This window comes from Malaclemys terrapin, chromosome 18 (genome assembly GCF_027887155.1).
Source record: "Malaclemys terrapin pileata isolate rMalTer1 chromosome 18, rMalTer1.hap1, whole genome shotgun sequence".
In the NCBI taxonomy this organism is placed as follows: Eukaryota; Metazoa; Chordata; order Testudines; family Emydidae; genus Malaclemys; species Malaclemys terrapin.
This window is the reverse complement of record NC_071522.1, coordinates 305,693-321,781: the sequence shown is the minus strand read 5'-3', so window position 1 is coordinate 321,781 and position 16,089 is coordinate 305,693. Positions and strand designations below refer to the sequence as shown.

The window sequence follows — 16,089 nt, the reverse complement described above, 5'->3', positions numbered from 1 at the left end:
TGGGTTACCTAGGGAGGTGGTGGAATCTCTATCCTTAGAGGTTAAGGCCTGGCTTGACAAAGCCCTGGCTGGGATCATTTAGTTGCGGGTGGGGTCCTGCTTTGAGCAGGGGGTTGGACTAGATGACCTCTGGAGGTCTCTTCCAATCCTAATCTAGGATTCTATGAAGGTCCACTACTTAGTGGAGAAGAATCATAGAATATCAGGGTTAGAAGGGACCTCAGAAGGTCATCTAGCCAAATCCTCTGCTCAAAGCAGGACCAATCCCCAGATAGATTTTTGCCCCAGATCCCTAAATGCCCCCCTCAAGGATTGAACTCAAACCCTGGATTTAGCAGGCCAATGCTCAAACCACTGAGCTATTCCTGGAAGGAACCAGGTAAGGCTACCCAGTGGAAGCTGAAAAGGACTCTGCTGGCTGGGACCACGTGTTTTGCATTGTTTTGAATCCTTTTGTGATGGTAAAGCTACCCCGGAGGAAAGGACCTGATTGGAATGGTAGTTTGCCCTTTATTTTACATTCCCTAGCAGATGTATCTGCACATCAGTGTACACCAGTCTATTCCACATGCCTCTATCCCAGGGACAGGGCTGGTCAGATGGGGGTGAGCCTCCTATTCCCCTCCCTCATCCCACACAGAAGAGTTCCACAAGAACACCAGGCAGAAGGTTTCCAAAAACGTCAGAAAGCTGCAGTGGCTAATCTAGTTCCCCTGCTCTGCACATTGTCCCTTACAGAAAAGCCCTGCTATGCTTTAGGGCTCTATTCTCTTTGCTCCTCACGACCAATGCCACATTATCTGCCCTACATGCTGGGCTTTGCCTTGCATACAGCCCTGATCAGAAGAGGGCATTTATCACAGGCAAAAATAGAGTGACAAGAGCCAACAGGTGCCACCAAATCATGCTGCAGCCAGAACACATGGATGTGAGAACCTCCACTGGTGAGAAGCAGTCAGCAGGAGTTCAGCAGAAAACAAGCCAGCCACACTGTCAGACCCAACAGTCTGCACCGCCATCACTTCAGAGACCAGCACAGCACAGCTTCCACATTAACACTCCCTGACAGGGGGCAGAATCCATCAGCCAAACAAGAGTGCTTCTTAGGTGGCAGATTAGTCCGTCCAACAACCCCTGCATCCTTTAATCTTGTTGGACAGTAATCAAATGGGAAGCATGGAAGGTCTGCATTGGCCACAGGCATAACTGGGTGTGAAATGAGGTGATGCCCTTGTAGCTAGGTACGGTAATAGCTCTGCTTAGGGTTGAGGGGGAGGGTACATTACCTGCGTGCTTTCCCATAGTTTGCTGTGTCGTTCGCTTGCTCCCTGTACCGGCAAATGTCCCCTTGGCAAGTCATACACCTCTGGGCACTGATCAGCGCGGCCCCATGACTCGGCACCAAGCTGCCGTAGTTTGCCCACCCCTGACCTAGCTGGTAATTGGGTAATAAGTAATAGCCAAAATGGATCTGTCAAGAATGAAATCACCTCAAGCAATCTAATTTCCTGCTCTGACATGGTTACAGACCAAGCGGATAGCGAGGAAGCAGCAGACATGAAAGATTTTGATTTTAGCAAGGCTTCTGACAGCGTCCCTAAAGAAATTCTCATAAGCCAACTAGGGAAATGTGATCCAAATGACATTACCATAAGGTGGTACACAACTGATTGAAAAACCATATCGAAAGAGGAATTATCAATCCACTGTCAAACTGGAGGATGTATCTAGTGAGGTCCAGCACTATTCAATATTTTCACTAACCACTGGGATAATGGAAAGGAGAGTATTCTTATAAAATTTGTATAAGATACCAAGCTGGGAGGGACTGGAATCACATTAGAGGATAGAATTTGAATTCAAAGTGACCTTGACAAATAGAAGAATTAGTTTGAAATCAACAATATGAAATTCAATAATGACAACTGCAAAGTACTACACTTAGGAAGGAAAAAAAAGCACAAATAGAAAATGGGGAATAACTAGGCAGGCAGTAATACTGCTGAAAAGGATCTCAGGGTTACAGCAGAGCACAAATTGAATGAGAGCCAAAAATGTTACTCAGCTACAGGGGTATCTCATGTAAGACACAGGAGGTACCTGCAGTACTCAGCACAGGTGGGGTATTAGCTGAAGTACCGCATCCAGTTTTGGGTTCCACACTAAGACAGACAGACAAACTGAAGAGTCTAGAGGAGAGCTACAAAAATGATTAAAAGCGTAGAAAAATTGTCCTATGAGGAAAGACTAAAAAAAATTAGGCACGTTTAGTCTTGAGAAGTGACACTTAAGGGGGAACCTGACAACAGACTTCAAATATGTTAAGGGTTGTTATAAAGAGGACTGTGATCAAATGTCCTCCATATCCACTGAAGGTAGGACACGAAATAGACAGTCTGCAGAAGGTTAGATTTGGGGGGTGGGGGAGGAGAAGAGGAAGGGATCGACAACTAACAGTACAGGTAGCTCTGGAATAGGCTTCCAAGGGAGGTTGTGGAATCTGCAACAAAGGTTTTTAACAGGTTAGACCAGGGGCAGGCAAACTTTTTGGCCTGAGGGCCGCATCAGGTTTCGGAAATTATATGGAGGACTAGTTAGGGGAAGGGGTCGTGGCCTGGCCCCCACCTCCCATCAGCGTCCACCTCCCGATTCCTGCTCCATCCAGCCTCCCCTGTACCCCCCACCAGGACCCCTACCCCATCCAACCATCCCTTTTCCATGTCTGCCTCTAGAACCCCTGCCCCTGACTGCCTCCCACTGACCCATCCAACCCCCCCTCCTTCCTGACTGCCCCCACCCGGGACCCCTGTTCCCCACCCTCTGACCACCCCCATTCAACCCCCCATTCCCCACCCTCTGACTACCGCGACCCCTATCCACACCCCTGCCCCCCACCACCATCCCGAACTCCCCTGCCCGCTATCCAACCCCCACGCTCCCTGCTCCCTTACCACGCTGCCTGGAGCACCGGTGGCTGGCGGCGCCACAGCCGCGCCACCGCGCAGCACAGAGCACTGGGTCAGACCAGGCTCTACAGCTGCGCTGCCCCAGGAGCTCGCAGCCCTGTTGCCCAGAGCACTGTGCCGGCGGCGGGGCGAGCTGAGGCTGTGGGGGAGGGGCAACAGCAGGGGAGGGGCCAGGGGCTAGCCTCCCAGGCCAGGAGCTCAGGGGCCGAGCAGGAGGGGCCCACAGGCCATAGTTGCCTACCTCTGGGTTAGACAAATACCTGTCAGGGATGGTTTAAGTACATTTGATCCCATCTCACAGCAGCGGGCTGAGCAAGGTGACCTCTCATGGTCCCTTCCAGACCTACGTTTGGATTCTATATGAACTTGCTATATTATGGAAGAGCAGTGGGGTCTTTCTATAGTTAAGACTGAACAAAGCTTTCTGTTTAAGGACCAATTTTAAAATGTGCTCTAAAATTCACATGCACATTCAGATTTTTTGAATCTTGCTATACCAGCTGAGAGGTCAAGGTACAGTTAGTGGAGCAAATCTGGGTCACTTGGGGGACTGTATCTTGGCAAACCCTATGGCACTTATATATATATATATATATATATATATATATATTTTTTTTTAAACTGTTTTGACCACAATTGGGAAAACACTGAATGGTAGCTACAAAGTCATCACTGGACAGCTCCTAAGCTCATCTGGTATCCAACACCAAGATCCAGCTTCAAAAGCAGAATAATAAAGTTTACAGATCCATAATGAAGGTCTAAAATAACACTCATGCCGATCTAAGTAACAAAATTTAGTACATATTTAGGAGCTCGCACAGAAGAGAGACAGCAGCAAAAATTTCAAACATGCAACATTTCAGAGCACTCTGAAATTCACAGGAAGAGAGACTTCGAGGTCATTTGGTCAAGGGAGTTCCTGAGATGCAGTCCCTCCTAAATGTGCTGCCTTAAAAACTGCATTTTTTTTTAAATTAAATACACAGAGTTAAGAAAAAATAAACTCTGATATTCATAAAAATTACATCGCTGAAATGCCCCTGGTCCCAGACATTCAATGGTATCAAGAACCAGTTTAGAAATCCAATATTTCAAAGGTTATTTCACTTCAGTGGTTGTAGTAACTTTGCTTACAAACAGTCCACATCACTGCAATTTGTTCAGGAACTCTTCTGAAAGGCATTCTGAGATTTTGTCTACACAAGGAAATTGCTGTTTCACTTAAATCAATTTCTATACCATTTTAGTTACACGGGAATCCAACATGGCATATGGCCTTTGGGGCTCCCCTCACAACTCCCTTGCTGCATCTAGCTGGTAAATGCATTCCTCACAACCACTCAGCACCAATTTCCCTCCCTCCACCCAATACTCCCTTCCAGCCCAAATGGGAGGCATGGAGAGACCAGGAAAAGGGTGGAGCTGGTAGTTGAGCCCAAGCCCACCCCCACCCACCCACGTGCCCCTCAATCATGTGCCCCTTTCTACCACTTTCTCAAAAAAGTCAAGAACAATCCATCTTGAAAAATGATTTGTTAATATTGAAGGGCAGCACTACGCAACTTGTTTCCTTCCAGAACATGGAGGGTGACAAACAATGCTTCTGAAAGTCAGAATAAACAAAAAGTTGTAACTTTGTTTACTCTGCATTTCAGCATTTCAGAGTTGGGAATACCTTAGAAATGGAAGTTGTTAGTAACTCTGAAATGTTTAACAAATTTATTAGAGCATAATCTTTCGTGGACTACAGCCCACTTCTTCGGATGCATCCGAAGAAGTGGGCTGTAGTCCACGAAAGCTTATGCTCTAATAAATTTGTTAGTCTCTAAGGTGCCACAAGTACTCCTGTTCTTTTTGCGCATACAGACTAACACGGCTGCTACTCTGAAATCTGAAATGTTTGTATCTCTGAACTAAACGTTATGGTTCTTTCTAAAGTTTAGAACTGAACAGTGACTTAATACCAGCTTTAAAACGTTACTATGCAGAAGAAAAATATTGCTTTTAATCTTAATTTAAACAAAACAAGCAGATAGTTTCCTTATCTTGTCAAATCTTTTTAAACTTTCCTGTTTTTAACAGTTTACATTTAACAGTACTGTATTTGCTTTTTTTATTTGTTTCTGCTGCTGCCTGATTGCGTACTTCCAGTTCCAAATAAGGTGTGTGGTTGACCAGTCAGTTCTTAACTCTGGTGTTCGTAACGGAGGTTCTACTGTACTACCCTTGCGTAACTGTTCTTCGAGATGTATTGCTCATGCCCATTCCAACGCGGGTATGCACGCGCAGCATGCATCGCCGCTAGAAAGTTTTTCCCTCAGTACTATCTGTTGGGTCGGCTCTGGTGCCCCCCGGAACCAAGCTCTCATAGCACCAGTATATAGGGTCCAGCAGCCCCACCACCCCCTCAGTTTCTTCTTGCCAGCTAACTATGACAGAGGGGGAGGAGGGTGGGCTTTGGAATGGACGTGAGCAACATCTCAAAGAACAGTTACAGAAGGTTAGTAACCATTTTTTTCTTCAAGTGCTTGCTCGTGTCCATTCCCATGTAGGTGACTCCCAAGCAGACGTAGTAGAGTTCAGAGTTCAATGATAAGCAGACCGTAGTACCGCTCTGCCAAATCCAGTATCATCTCTGGTCTGCTGAGCAATGGCATAATGAATTGCAGAAGTGTGGACTGAAGTCTACATTGCTGCTCTATAGATAGCCTGAATGAGAACCTGTGCTATGAATGCGGCTCAAGAGGCTTGCGCCCTTGTGGAATGTGTAGTCAGGGCTGGAACAGGGACTTTCGTCAGGTCATAGCATGCATGAATACAAGAAGTAATCCACAATGAAATTCTCTGGGCTGAGACTGGGAGACTTCAACCTGTCTGCCACGAAAAACTGAGTAGTCTTCCTAGACGATTCAGTCCTTTCTTTGTAGAAGGCAAGTGCCTGCCTGAGATCTAGTGAATGAAGCCTCTGTTCCCGCCTGTTGGCATGTGGCTTTAGATAGAAGACTGGGAGAAAAATGTCCTGCTTATTGTGGAATTGTGACCCCACCTTTGGGAGGAAAGCTGGGAGAGGGTGCAGCTGGACACTGTCCTTGAAGAAGACTGTGTATGGGGGTTCTGAAGTAAGAGCCCTAATTTCCAAGACCCTTCTGGCCAAGGTGATGGCCACCAGGAAGGCTACCTTCCAGGACATGTAGAGTAGCGAGCACATTGTCAAGGGCTCGAATGGGGGACCTATGAGACTTGACAATACCAGGTTTATGTCCCAGAGCAGGATTTGCTATCCTACTTGTGGGTACAGCCTGTCTAGCCCCTTGAGGGAGCGACCCCAGCGCAAGTTTGCAATACGGACCTGCTGTTCAACCATGAATGAAAAGCCAAAACCGCAGCCAGGTGGACTCTAATCGAAGACACCGATAGCCCTTGCTGCTTCAAGTGTAGCAAATAGTCCAGAATACATGGCACCAGTGCTCAACGTGGGTGAGACCCCTTTCTGCGCTGACCAAATTGAGAACCTTTTCCACTTTGCCAGATACATGGCCCTAGTGGATGGCTTTCTACTCCCTAGAAGAACCTCTTGCACTGGATCTGAGCATGCTAGCTCCAAAGGGTTCAGCCATGGAGCTTCCAGTCTGAGAGATGGAGGGACTCGAAGTTCAGATGATGTATGAGTCAGTGATCCTGGGAGAGGAGATCCAGAAACAGAGGTAGAGTGATTAGTGTTTCCACTGAGAGGTCCAGAAGGGTGGTGAACCAGTGTTGGTAAGGACAGGTTGGGGCTATCAAGATCAGGTTTATTCCCTCCTCTCTGACCTTTAGCAGGACCTTGTGTATGAGAGGAATGGGGAATGCATAATAGAGATTTCCCCTCCCTTGGAGAAGCAATGTGCCCCTGAGCCAGACGGATTCCAAGAGGAACAGAACTGCTGACACTTTCTGTTGTGCCTGGTCACAAACAGGTCTCCGCTGAGAGTCCCCCAACTCTGGAAAATGACCTTCACGACATCAGGATTGATAGAGTATTTGTGACTGGAGAAAGATCTGCTGAAGCAATCCACTACTTCATTCTGCGCCCAGGGGAAGTAGGAGACTTTGAGGTGGATTGAGTGGGATATGCACAATTCCCACAGGCAGAGAGCTTCTTGGCATACGTGAGAGGCATGCGCTCCACCCTGTCTGTTTATATAGAACATCACTGTCATGTTGTCTGTAAGCAATGATACACATTTGCCTTTGAGATGGGATTGGAATGTTTGGAAGACAAGGTGCACTGCTACAAGTTCCCTCACATTGATATGCAGTGAGAGCACTGCCTGGGACCAGAGGCCCTGGGTTCTGAGGACCCACAGATGAGCCCCCCAAACCAGCACGGAAGCATCAGAGACTAGAGACATAGACAGCTGCAGTTTCAAGAATGGGACACCCATACATACTGTCTCCGGCTCCAACCAGCATCGGAGGGTGATGATCACTGAAGGGGGAAGTGTGACTGCCATGTCCAAGCGATCCCAGCAGGGTCAGTACACTGATGCTAGCCAGGCCTTAGTCGCAACCTCACTTGTTTCTCTATGCACGTGTATGATGTCATATGCCCCAGGAGTTTCAGGCAGTTGCTTGCTGTGGTGATGGGTTGATTTCCGAGGCTCTACAATTGAGCCTAGAGCCCGGAACCGGGTTTCCGGAAGAAAGGCTCGTGCCTGGACCAAGTCAAGGACTTGATTCTATCCTTTGAATGGGGACAGTGTTGATTTTTGCATGTTTATCAACAGGCCTAATCTCTGGAAGAATGACAGTATTAGTCATATGTCTGCCTCCACCTAGGCCCTAGTCCGATTCTGATCAGCCAGTTGTCGAGGTAAGGACATACCCTAAACTCTGTTTCCTTAGGAAAGCCGCAACAACTGCAATGCACTTTGTGAATACCCATGGGGCTGCTGACAGGCCAAAATGTGAGCACTGGTACCTGGTTTACAATGAATAGGAGGAATCTCCTGTGACCTTGGAAGATTGAGATATGAATATAAAGCGTCTTTCAAGTCGAGGGTGGCATACCAATCCCCTGGATCTAGGAAAGAGATAATGGACGCCAAGGAAATCATGAGGAACTTAAGCTTCCGCATGAATCTGTTGAAGTTCTGCAGGTCCAGGATGGGTCTGAGACTAGCGCTGGTCTTCAAGATTAGGAAATAACAGGAGTAAAACCCCCTGTCCCTTAGCTCCAGAGAAACCTCCTCTTCTACTCCCACTTGCAGGAGCATTTGCACTTCCTGGATTAGGAGTCGCTCATGAGACGGGTCCCTGAAGAGGGACAGGGAGGGAGAACTGAACTGCCGGGGGTATCCTAGTTCTACTGCACGTAGCACCTAGCAGTCTGAGATGATTTGTGTCCACGCCCAATAGAAGTGGGATAACCAGTCCACAAAAACTGGGGAGGGGAGATCCAGACACTGTTCTGGAACGACGTCTTCGAGCGTACTCTCAAAAGGCATGTTTAGACCCAGACAAGTGTCTGGTGGGGCCAGCCCTGTGGGCAGATGAGAACTGGGGAGGCAGCCTCCTCTTATAGCTCGTACCCTGCCTCTTACTGTAATCCTGCCTCGACTGAGGCTGGTAGAAACAGGGCAATGGCTGGGGTTTAAAAGTGCTTCCTCGATGGCTAGGGTATGTAGTCCTAGGGACTTTAGGGTGGATCCTTTAAGCTGTGGAGCTCGAGTGTCAGTGGCTCAGGAACATCTCTTGGTTGGTGATTTGAAGTTGGAGGCCCCACAACGTGGAGTAGATCTTTCTGCCAAAGAGATCCAGCTTCTTGGCATCCTTGGCCTTGGGGGTAGATCCTTGCTGTCTCTGCCTCTCTTGTTCGTTTGCCACTGACAGCACTAGCAACCCTGGAGGAGGATGGGTGTATAAGTATTCAAACCCCTTTGGGGGAACAATACCTTTTCTTCATCCCTCTTTGCAGTGGGTTGCAAGGATGCTGGAGTATGCCACAGCACCCTAATGAGTTCCAGAATGGCACCATTCAGAGGCAAAGCCACTCGATAGTCCCGAAGGGGCCAAGATGTACACCAGGGCATGGGAGGCCTCCGAGATTTCCTCTACCTGGATCCCCAGGCTTTGGGCTACTCTCCTGAGGAGCTCCTGGGGTGCCCTTTAATCGTCCAGAGCAGGGGCAAATTAAGTCCCCACTACCACCTCATAAGCGAGGACGACAACGTTAGGAGAGGTACAGGGCCCTGTTCCTGTCCTCCAGCAGCTGAAGGATCCCACAGTACTGGATCCTGAAGTTAAGTGCCAGGCTTGGTACTGGGTCCTGAGTCCCGTACTGAGGAAAGTGGTGGGGAAGCTGTACGCTCCAACACAATGGAGTAAGATCTCCTTGAATGAGACCCTTGGACCACATGGAAGGTTCAGGGATTCCAGAGAGGCCATGGCACCAGTTTCTGCAACTGTGCTGATCAGGCCATTGGTCGGAACTCTTGGCCCATATCAGCCATCAGGTATCAGTGGTTGGACTGGTCTGGGCTCCTGAGAGAGGTATAAGTTTCTGCCTCGGCGTCCGACTGAGGAGTTACCAAAGAGCGGTGCCAGGAGGTAGGCAACAGGTGCCGTAACATCACTACCTGTTTTCCCCACCATGTGGGACCTCGTTGCCATAGCTGCTCATCTCTGATGCCTGTTCATGCCTGATGAGGGATAGCAGTAAAGGAGACATAGTAGTTCCCTTGCTGCCTCGAACACTTCTGGTGTGGATGGAGGCACCAGAGCTACACTCCAATGGCTCTCCCCCAGAGGAGAGTCCAACAGTACTGGACTCAATGGGTCCCTTTCCTGGGCCGGAGTCAATGGTACTAGGCTGGCAGCTGTTGAGTCCAAGTGGCCTGACACAGCCCTCATTCTGCCAGCTTCCTGTGACCGGCGGGCCTTAGAGTTAGGGAGCACCCCCATCTGTTTTTCTTTGCTTCTTCCTCCACACTGGTAACGGAGATCTGTGCAGATCGTCCTGGTGAGATGTAGACCTCCTCTGTATGGGAAAGCCCTGCCGGTGCAGAGTGTCCCGGGACGTGGAGTCCTTCCTCGGTGCTGGAGAGGCTGAGCTATGCTGCCTGTCTCTCAGAGAAGCCAGTGCACTTCTCACTGAGGTAGAGATGCACAGTGTCAAGTCAGCATGACTTGGCTTCGAGGGGGGTTGGAGAGCCACCTCCATAAGGAAGTATTTGAATCTCTGGTCCCTGTCCTTTTTGATATGGGGTTTGAACCCCTTACAAATCCTGCAGTGCTCACAGAGGTGGGACTCCCCCAAGCACTTAAGGCAAGTAGAGTGAGGGTCACTAATTGGCATAGGCTTATGGCAAGCCTCACACGGATTAAAACCCCAGAGACTGAGGCATGCCCTGGTGCCTGGGAAGGGGTAAACCCAAGCCTAATCTATTAGCTAACTCTAAATTGTAAACTCTAACAAACCACTATTATTTAACTATATACAGGAAAAGAATCAAAGTCCACTGAGGAAATGCATGAACACAAGAATGAGCAGAAGTTCCAGCAACTGTCACAGGTAGTAAGAAGAAACTCAGGGGGCAGCAGGACCCTATAAACTGGCACTATGAGGGCACGACTCCAGGGGGCACCAGAGCCAACCCGACAGATACCATGGAGGGAAAAACTTTCTGATGGCGGTACACAGAGCGCATGCGCAAACCCCTACATTGGAATGGATGTGAGCAAGGATATAAAGGAGAACAAGTTATGATCAGGTCTCTCTCGTCACACCCCCACATAACCAGATAGTGACTTCTGGTGGGAATGCAGAACATACAAGCGCATGTAGAAGTGCTCTAGTCCCATCTGTTTTAGAGATCACTAATGCAATGCCTTGGGAGGCGACAGCGAGACCCATGCTAAGTACTTCCCAGATCAATACTCCTTGATGTAGCATACATCACCATCTGTAACCCAGAATTTGCCAAGTAACTTAACTGGACTATTGCCAGTATTCCCCCATATGTGTCCTGACCATCCAGTTACAGAATCAAGCCAAAACATGCATACAGTGAACACTCTACAATAATCAAGCATAAAACAGATATTGATCACTACAGGCAATACCAAATCAAAGATTTTATCATGAAATAAGTAGGCAAGATCAGCACTACACCCCTGACCTAGTTTACCTCATAGTAAAACAGTGTCTTGTCTCCTCTATGCTTTTACTGCAGAAAAACTAACATGTTTTGGTTATCCCGTGACGAAAAAAAAAAACCACACACACCCTTTGGGGGGAGGGAGGTGTTAGTGATGACATATTTGGTTAATATGCTCAACTGTCTACCAAAAGTTTGTGGCATGCCAAAAAATAAAGTATGTAACATAAAATAAATAGAATATAATACCAAAATCAAAGAATATTTGTCTATTGTATTAACTGTCATGCTTCCTTGAATAAAAGCTTCTTTTTTTAATTTACCTGAAGCTGCTACAGAATTACACTGTGTCACTCCAACGTCACAAAATTTAGAAGGCCGTTCCATATAATTTGGGTCCCATTATTACCAATTACATGATGCCATGCCATCAACACTCCAAATATATGTTGGACAAAATGGTACTCTGTGGAACCTCACATGCAAGTGTCCTCTAAGTAGAGGAGCCTGGATCTATTGTCTAGGACCTTTCAGAAAGAAGAGTCACCCAAGAACGGCCCTTGTCAATTCATACAATTGCATAGCAGACACCTACAGTATTAAAGACAAGAGAGACTAGGAGAACCAGAATGTTTCATTAATCCCAGCAGATCAACCACCACAGCTGACAACTTCCGCTGTACAAGGACTAAAATCAAAATGACTGAAAACAGAGACCGGATCAAACCACTACCTTGCATTCCTTTGCATTGTAATGCCAAATTATTAAAATGGCCTCAACATTTCCCTGTGAGTAGTCAGTCAATTATCCCACCAAGTCTAAAGCTCCTCTAAGTGTCAGACTGAAATTCACGCAGAAAAACTCTCCCAGAGAAGAAAATTCAAATTCACAGAGACAAGAGCGTCCTTAAAGCAACTGTATTTAAGAAATAATTGGAAAATTCACAGGAAAATAAAAAATAACCACCACACTTCACTGTCACCAGGTGCAAATCAACTGGATTAGCAAGTCATCACAGTTCTGCTTTGTTTACAGCACACCAACAGCAGAAGATCTCAAGAAAGCTAACTGAAACAGATCCACAATTTGGAACACAACTTCTGACAAGAATACTCTAAACAGTCTTCTCTTCTGCTTCTGTCATGTGTCACCTGTATATCACGGCAATTTGGAGGAGAAAGAGGGTGTTTAGACATCACAATATCGATGGAGGAAGACAACATGCATTTGATTAAATGATCACTAAAATGTTTTTGTCAGCCAAGTATTGTCCCTGAGAACCCACTGGAACTCAACAAGGATTCATTAGCCCCCAAGGCCAGACAGTCAAATGGTATTTTGCCTTAGCAGAAGAAATTTTTAAATGAAGTACATAATTATCTCACTAACTAGATCTTACCATTTGCCGATATTCCCGAATCATTTTTAGTTTATCTTCTCCACCTTTGTTTTCTTCTTTCTGTTCGATGCTGCTGATTATTCTCCATGAAGCTCTTCTAGCTCCAATCACGTTTTTATATGCAACAGATAGAAGGTTTCTTTCTTCCACTGTCAATTCCACATCCATTCCAGCCACTTTCTTCATTGATTCAACCATTTCTAGGAGGAAAAGGTTACTGATTAGGGGGAGGGATAGCTCAGCGGTTTGAGCATTGACCTGCTAAACCCAGGGTTGTGAGTTCAATCCTTGAGGGGGCTATACTTAGGGATCTGGGGCAAAATCAGTATTTGGTCCTGCTAGTGAAGGCAGGGGACTGGACTCAATGACCTTTCAAGGTTCCTTACAGTTTTAGGAGATAGGTATATCTCCATATATTAAAAAAAAATAGAGTTTCCCCACAGACTTCTGAATTGCTTATTTACTTTATTCCTTCTCACAACCAAGACTTTCAGGCCATTCAGTAAAAGACTACATTTTCAGAATTATGCACTGATCTTCATTTTCAACAAACTGGAGTCAGTCCTACCCACCCTTCATCACCTGAGATTCCTCATCTTTCAGCAGACAGGTGAGAACTTAAGACAAGCAACTCCAAAAATATTAGACCAATTCCCACTGCAACATTAGACCACATTAAACCACTAAAATCTTCTGGGCAGGGATGAGTGCCTCTTTGTACAGTGTCATGATCCTCACTGGTGCCTGAGCACTAGTACAATGTAAATATTAAAATTAAAGCATTCTCTTATGTTAAAGCTTCAAAATCAAACCCTCTAAAGTTAGGACATGCCAAAACTAAGTTTGTCCGCGCAACTATATTCTTCCTGTTTGTACGTATTAGGATCTAGTTTTTATTACAGGATTACATAATTTTTTTCCACAGAATGCCTACCTCATTCAATGCACGGGATGGACAGTGTCCACTGAACAGCTAGGTATTCAATATTTCTTTGTAGCCTTGTCACTCTATGACATGGTATGGCTACATGCTTTACTTACTGAACACCATTTAAACCCTACAAAATACAATACAGGAGTGTGAATGCTTTAAAAGTATGTGAAATTATCTTTACAACACCTCTTAGAAAAGAGGATATTATCCCAGTTTTACAGATGAGTATCCAAGAGAAGGCACTAATTTTGGCTGCCCAACTTGAAACATCTAGTGGCTACTTATTTTTGAACAACTTTCAATTACTGCATTAAATGAGGTAGGGTTAGCAGTGGTTCTCAAACTTATTTGATTGGGACTGCCTTTTGTGTCTGTAGTAGTTTACGCCCCCAACTGCCAGTACGGAAACCAGCACCCAGCTCTGAAGGAGCACTGCACCAGCAGCAGCACAGGAGGGTGGCAATGTTAAAAGTGATATTGATCAATATCACGTTTTGCAGCAGACTTAGTGCCCTATTGCCATTTTTACTTTTGCACTACTACGGCCATCTCGGGGCTGACAGCTGGAGCTCCGCTACTTTCCAGTGCTGGATTGGGGGGGGGGGGGGGACCCAAGCCCAGATAGCGATGCTCCAGCTGTCCTCTTTATCCCAACCTAACTGGCGTGCACATCCCTTCTGCATGAGCCCCAGACACCCAGAGCTCTTAAAAAAAAAAAAAAAAAAAAAACACAAAGTTCGTGCCTCCCTTGGGAGGCCCTCCCCATAGTTTGAGAACAGCTGATATACAGAGACCTCAGCCTGCTTAATACCATAGGGTATGCCTACACTATGAAATTAGGTCAAATTTATAGAAGTCCATTTTTAGGAAGCAATGTCATACAGTTGATTGTATGTGTCCCCACTAAGCGCATTAAGTCGCATTAACTTGGCGGAGTGTGTCCACAGTACCGAGGCTAGCATCAACTTTCAGAGTGTTGCACTGCGGGTAGCTATCCCACAGTTCCCGCAGTCTCCGCCACCCATTGGAATTCTGGGTTGAGCTCCCACTGCCTGATGTGGCAAAAACATTATCGGGGGTGGTTTTGGGTACATGTCCTCAGTCGCCTCTCCGTCCGTGAGAGCAACGGCAGACAATCATTTTGTGCCTTTTTTCCGCGCAGATGCCATACCATGGCAAGCGTGCAGCCCACTCAGCTCAGCCACCGCTGTTGTGTCCTGGGTGCTGCTGGCAGCAGACAGTACAATAGGGCTGCAAACCATCGTCACGCTTCCGCTGCCACTCTGCTCTCCTGCAGACGCCATACCACGGCAAGCATGGAGCCTGCTCAGATCACCGTGGCGGTTATGAGCACTGTAAACACCTCGCGTATTATCCTTCAGTATATGTAGCACCAGAACCTGCAAAAGCAGGCAAGTAGGCAATGGCAGCGTGGTGACAGGAGTGATGAGGACATGGACACAAACTTCTCTCAAAGCACGGGCCCTGGCAATTTGGATATCATGGTGGTAATGGGGCAGGTTCATGCCGTAGAACGCCGATTCTGGGCCCGGGAAATAAGCACAGACTGGTGGGACCGCATAGTGTGCAGGTCTGGGATGATTCCCAGTGGCTGCGAAACTTTCGCACGCGTAAGGGCACTTTCATGGAACTTTGTGACTTGCTTTCTCCCTCCCTGAAGCGCAAGAATACCAAGATGAGAGCAGCCATCACAGTTCACAAACAAGTGGCGATAGCCCTCTGGAAGCTTGCAACACCAGACAGCTACCGGTCAGTCAGGAATCAATTTGAAGTGGGCAAATCTACTGTGGGGGTGCTGTGATCCAAATAGCCAATGCAATCACTGAGCTGCTGCTATCAAGGGTAGTGACTCTGGGAAATGTGCAGGTCACAGTGGATGGCTTTGCTGCAATGGGATTCCCTAACTGTGGTAGGGCAATAGATGGAACGCATATCCCTATCTTGGGACCGGACCACGAAATGGGTACTTTTCAATGGTGCTGCAAGCTGGTGGATCACAAGTGACGTTTCACCAACATCAACGTGGGATGGCCGGGAAAGGTACATGACACTGGCATCTTTAGGAACTCTGGTCTGTGTGAATGGCTGCAGCAAGGGACTTACTTTCCAGACCAGAAAATAACCTTTGGGGAAGTTGACATGCCTATAGTTATCCTTGGGGACCCAGCCTACCCCTTAATGCCCTGGCTCATGAAGCCGTACACAGGCACCCTGGACAGTAGTCAGGAGCTGTTCAACTATAGGCTGAGCAAGTGCAGAATGGTGGTAGAATGTGCATTTGGACGTTTAAAAGCGCACTGGCGCAGTTTACTGACTTGGTTAGACCTCAGCAAAACCAATATTCCCATCGTTATTACTGTTTGCTGTGTGCTCCACAATATCTGAGAGAGTAAGGGGGAGAAGTTTATGGCGGGGTTAGAGGTTGAGGCAAATCGCCTGGCCGCTGATTACACGCAGCCAGACACCAGCGCGGTTAGAAGAGCACAGCAGGGCGCGCTGTGCATCAGAGTAGCTTTGAAAACCAGTTTCATGACTGGCCAGGCTACCATGTGAAAGTTCTGTTTGTTTCTCCTTGATGAAAACCCACCCCCTTGGTTCACTCTACTTCCCTGTAAGCCAACCGCCCT

General features: G+C 47.1%; 1 protein-coding gene across 6 annotated transcripts in view; it reads right to left on the bottom strand.

Annotated features, from left to right (window-relative positions):
- Window positions 1-16,089, bottom strand: part of LOC128825491 (adapter molecule crk) — a 152,673-nt gene that overhangs the window by 56,418 nt on the left and 80,166 nt on the right. For all 6 annotated transcript variants that reach the window (XR_008442683.1, XM_054008020.1, XM_054008021.1 and 3 more), the window contains exon 2: window positions 12,508-12,707. Coding sequence is in view for 5 of the 6 variants with exons in the window: in XM_054008020.1 (XP_053863995.1) it covers window positions 12,508-12,707 (200 nt within the window). In the remaining variant the exon portion in view is untranslated. The remainder of the gene's footprint in view (window positions 1-12,507; window positions 12,708-16,089) is intronic.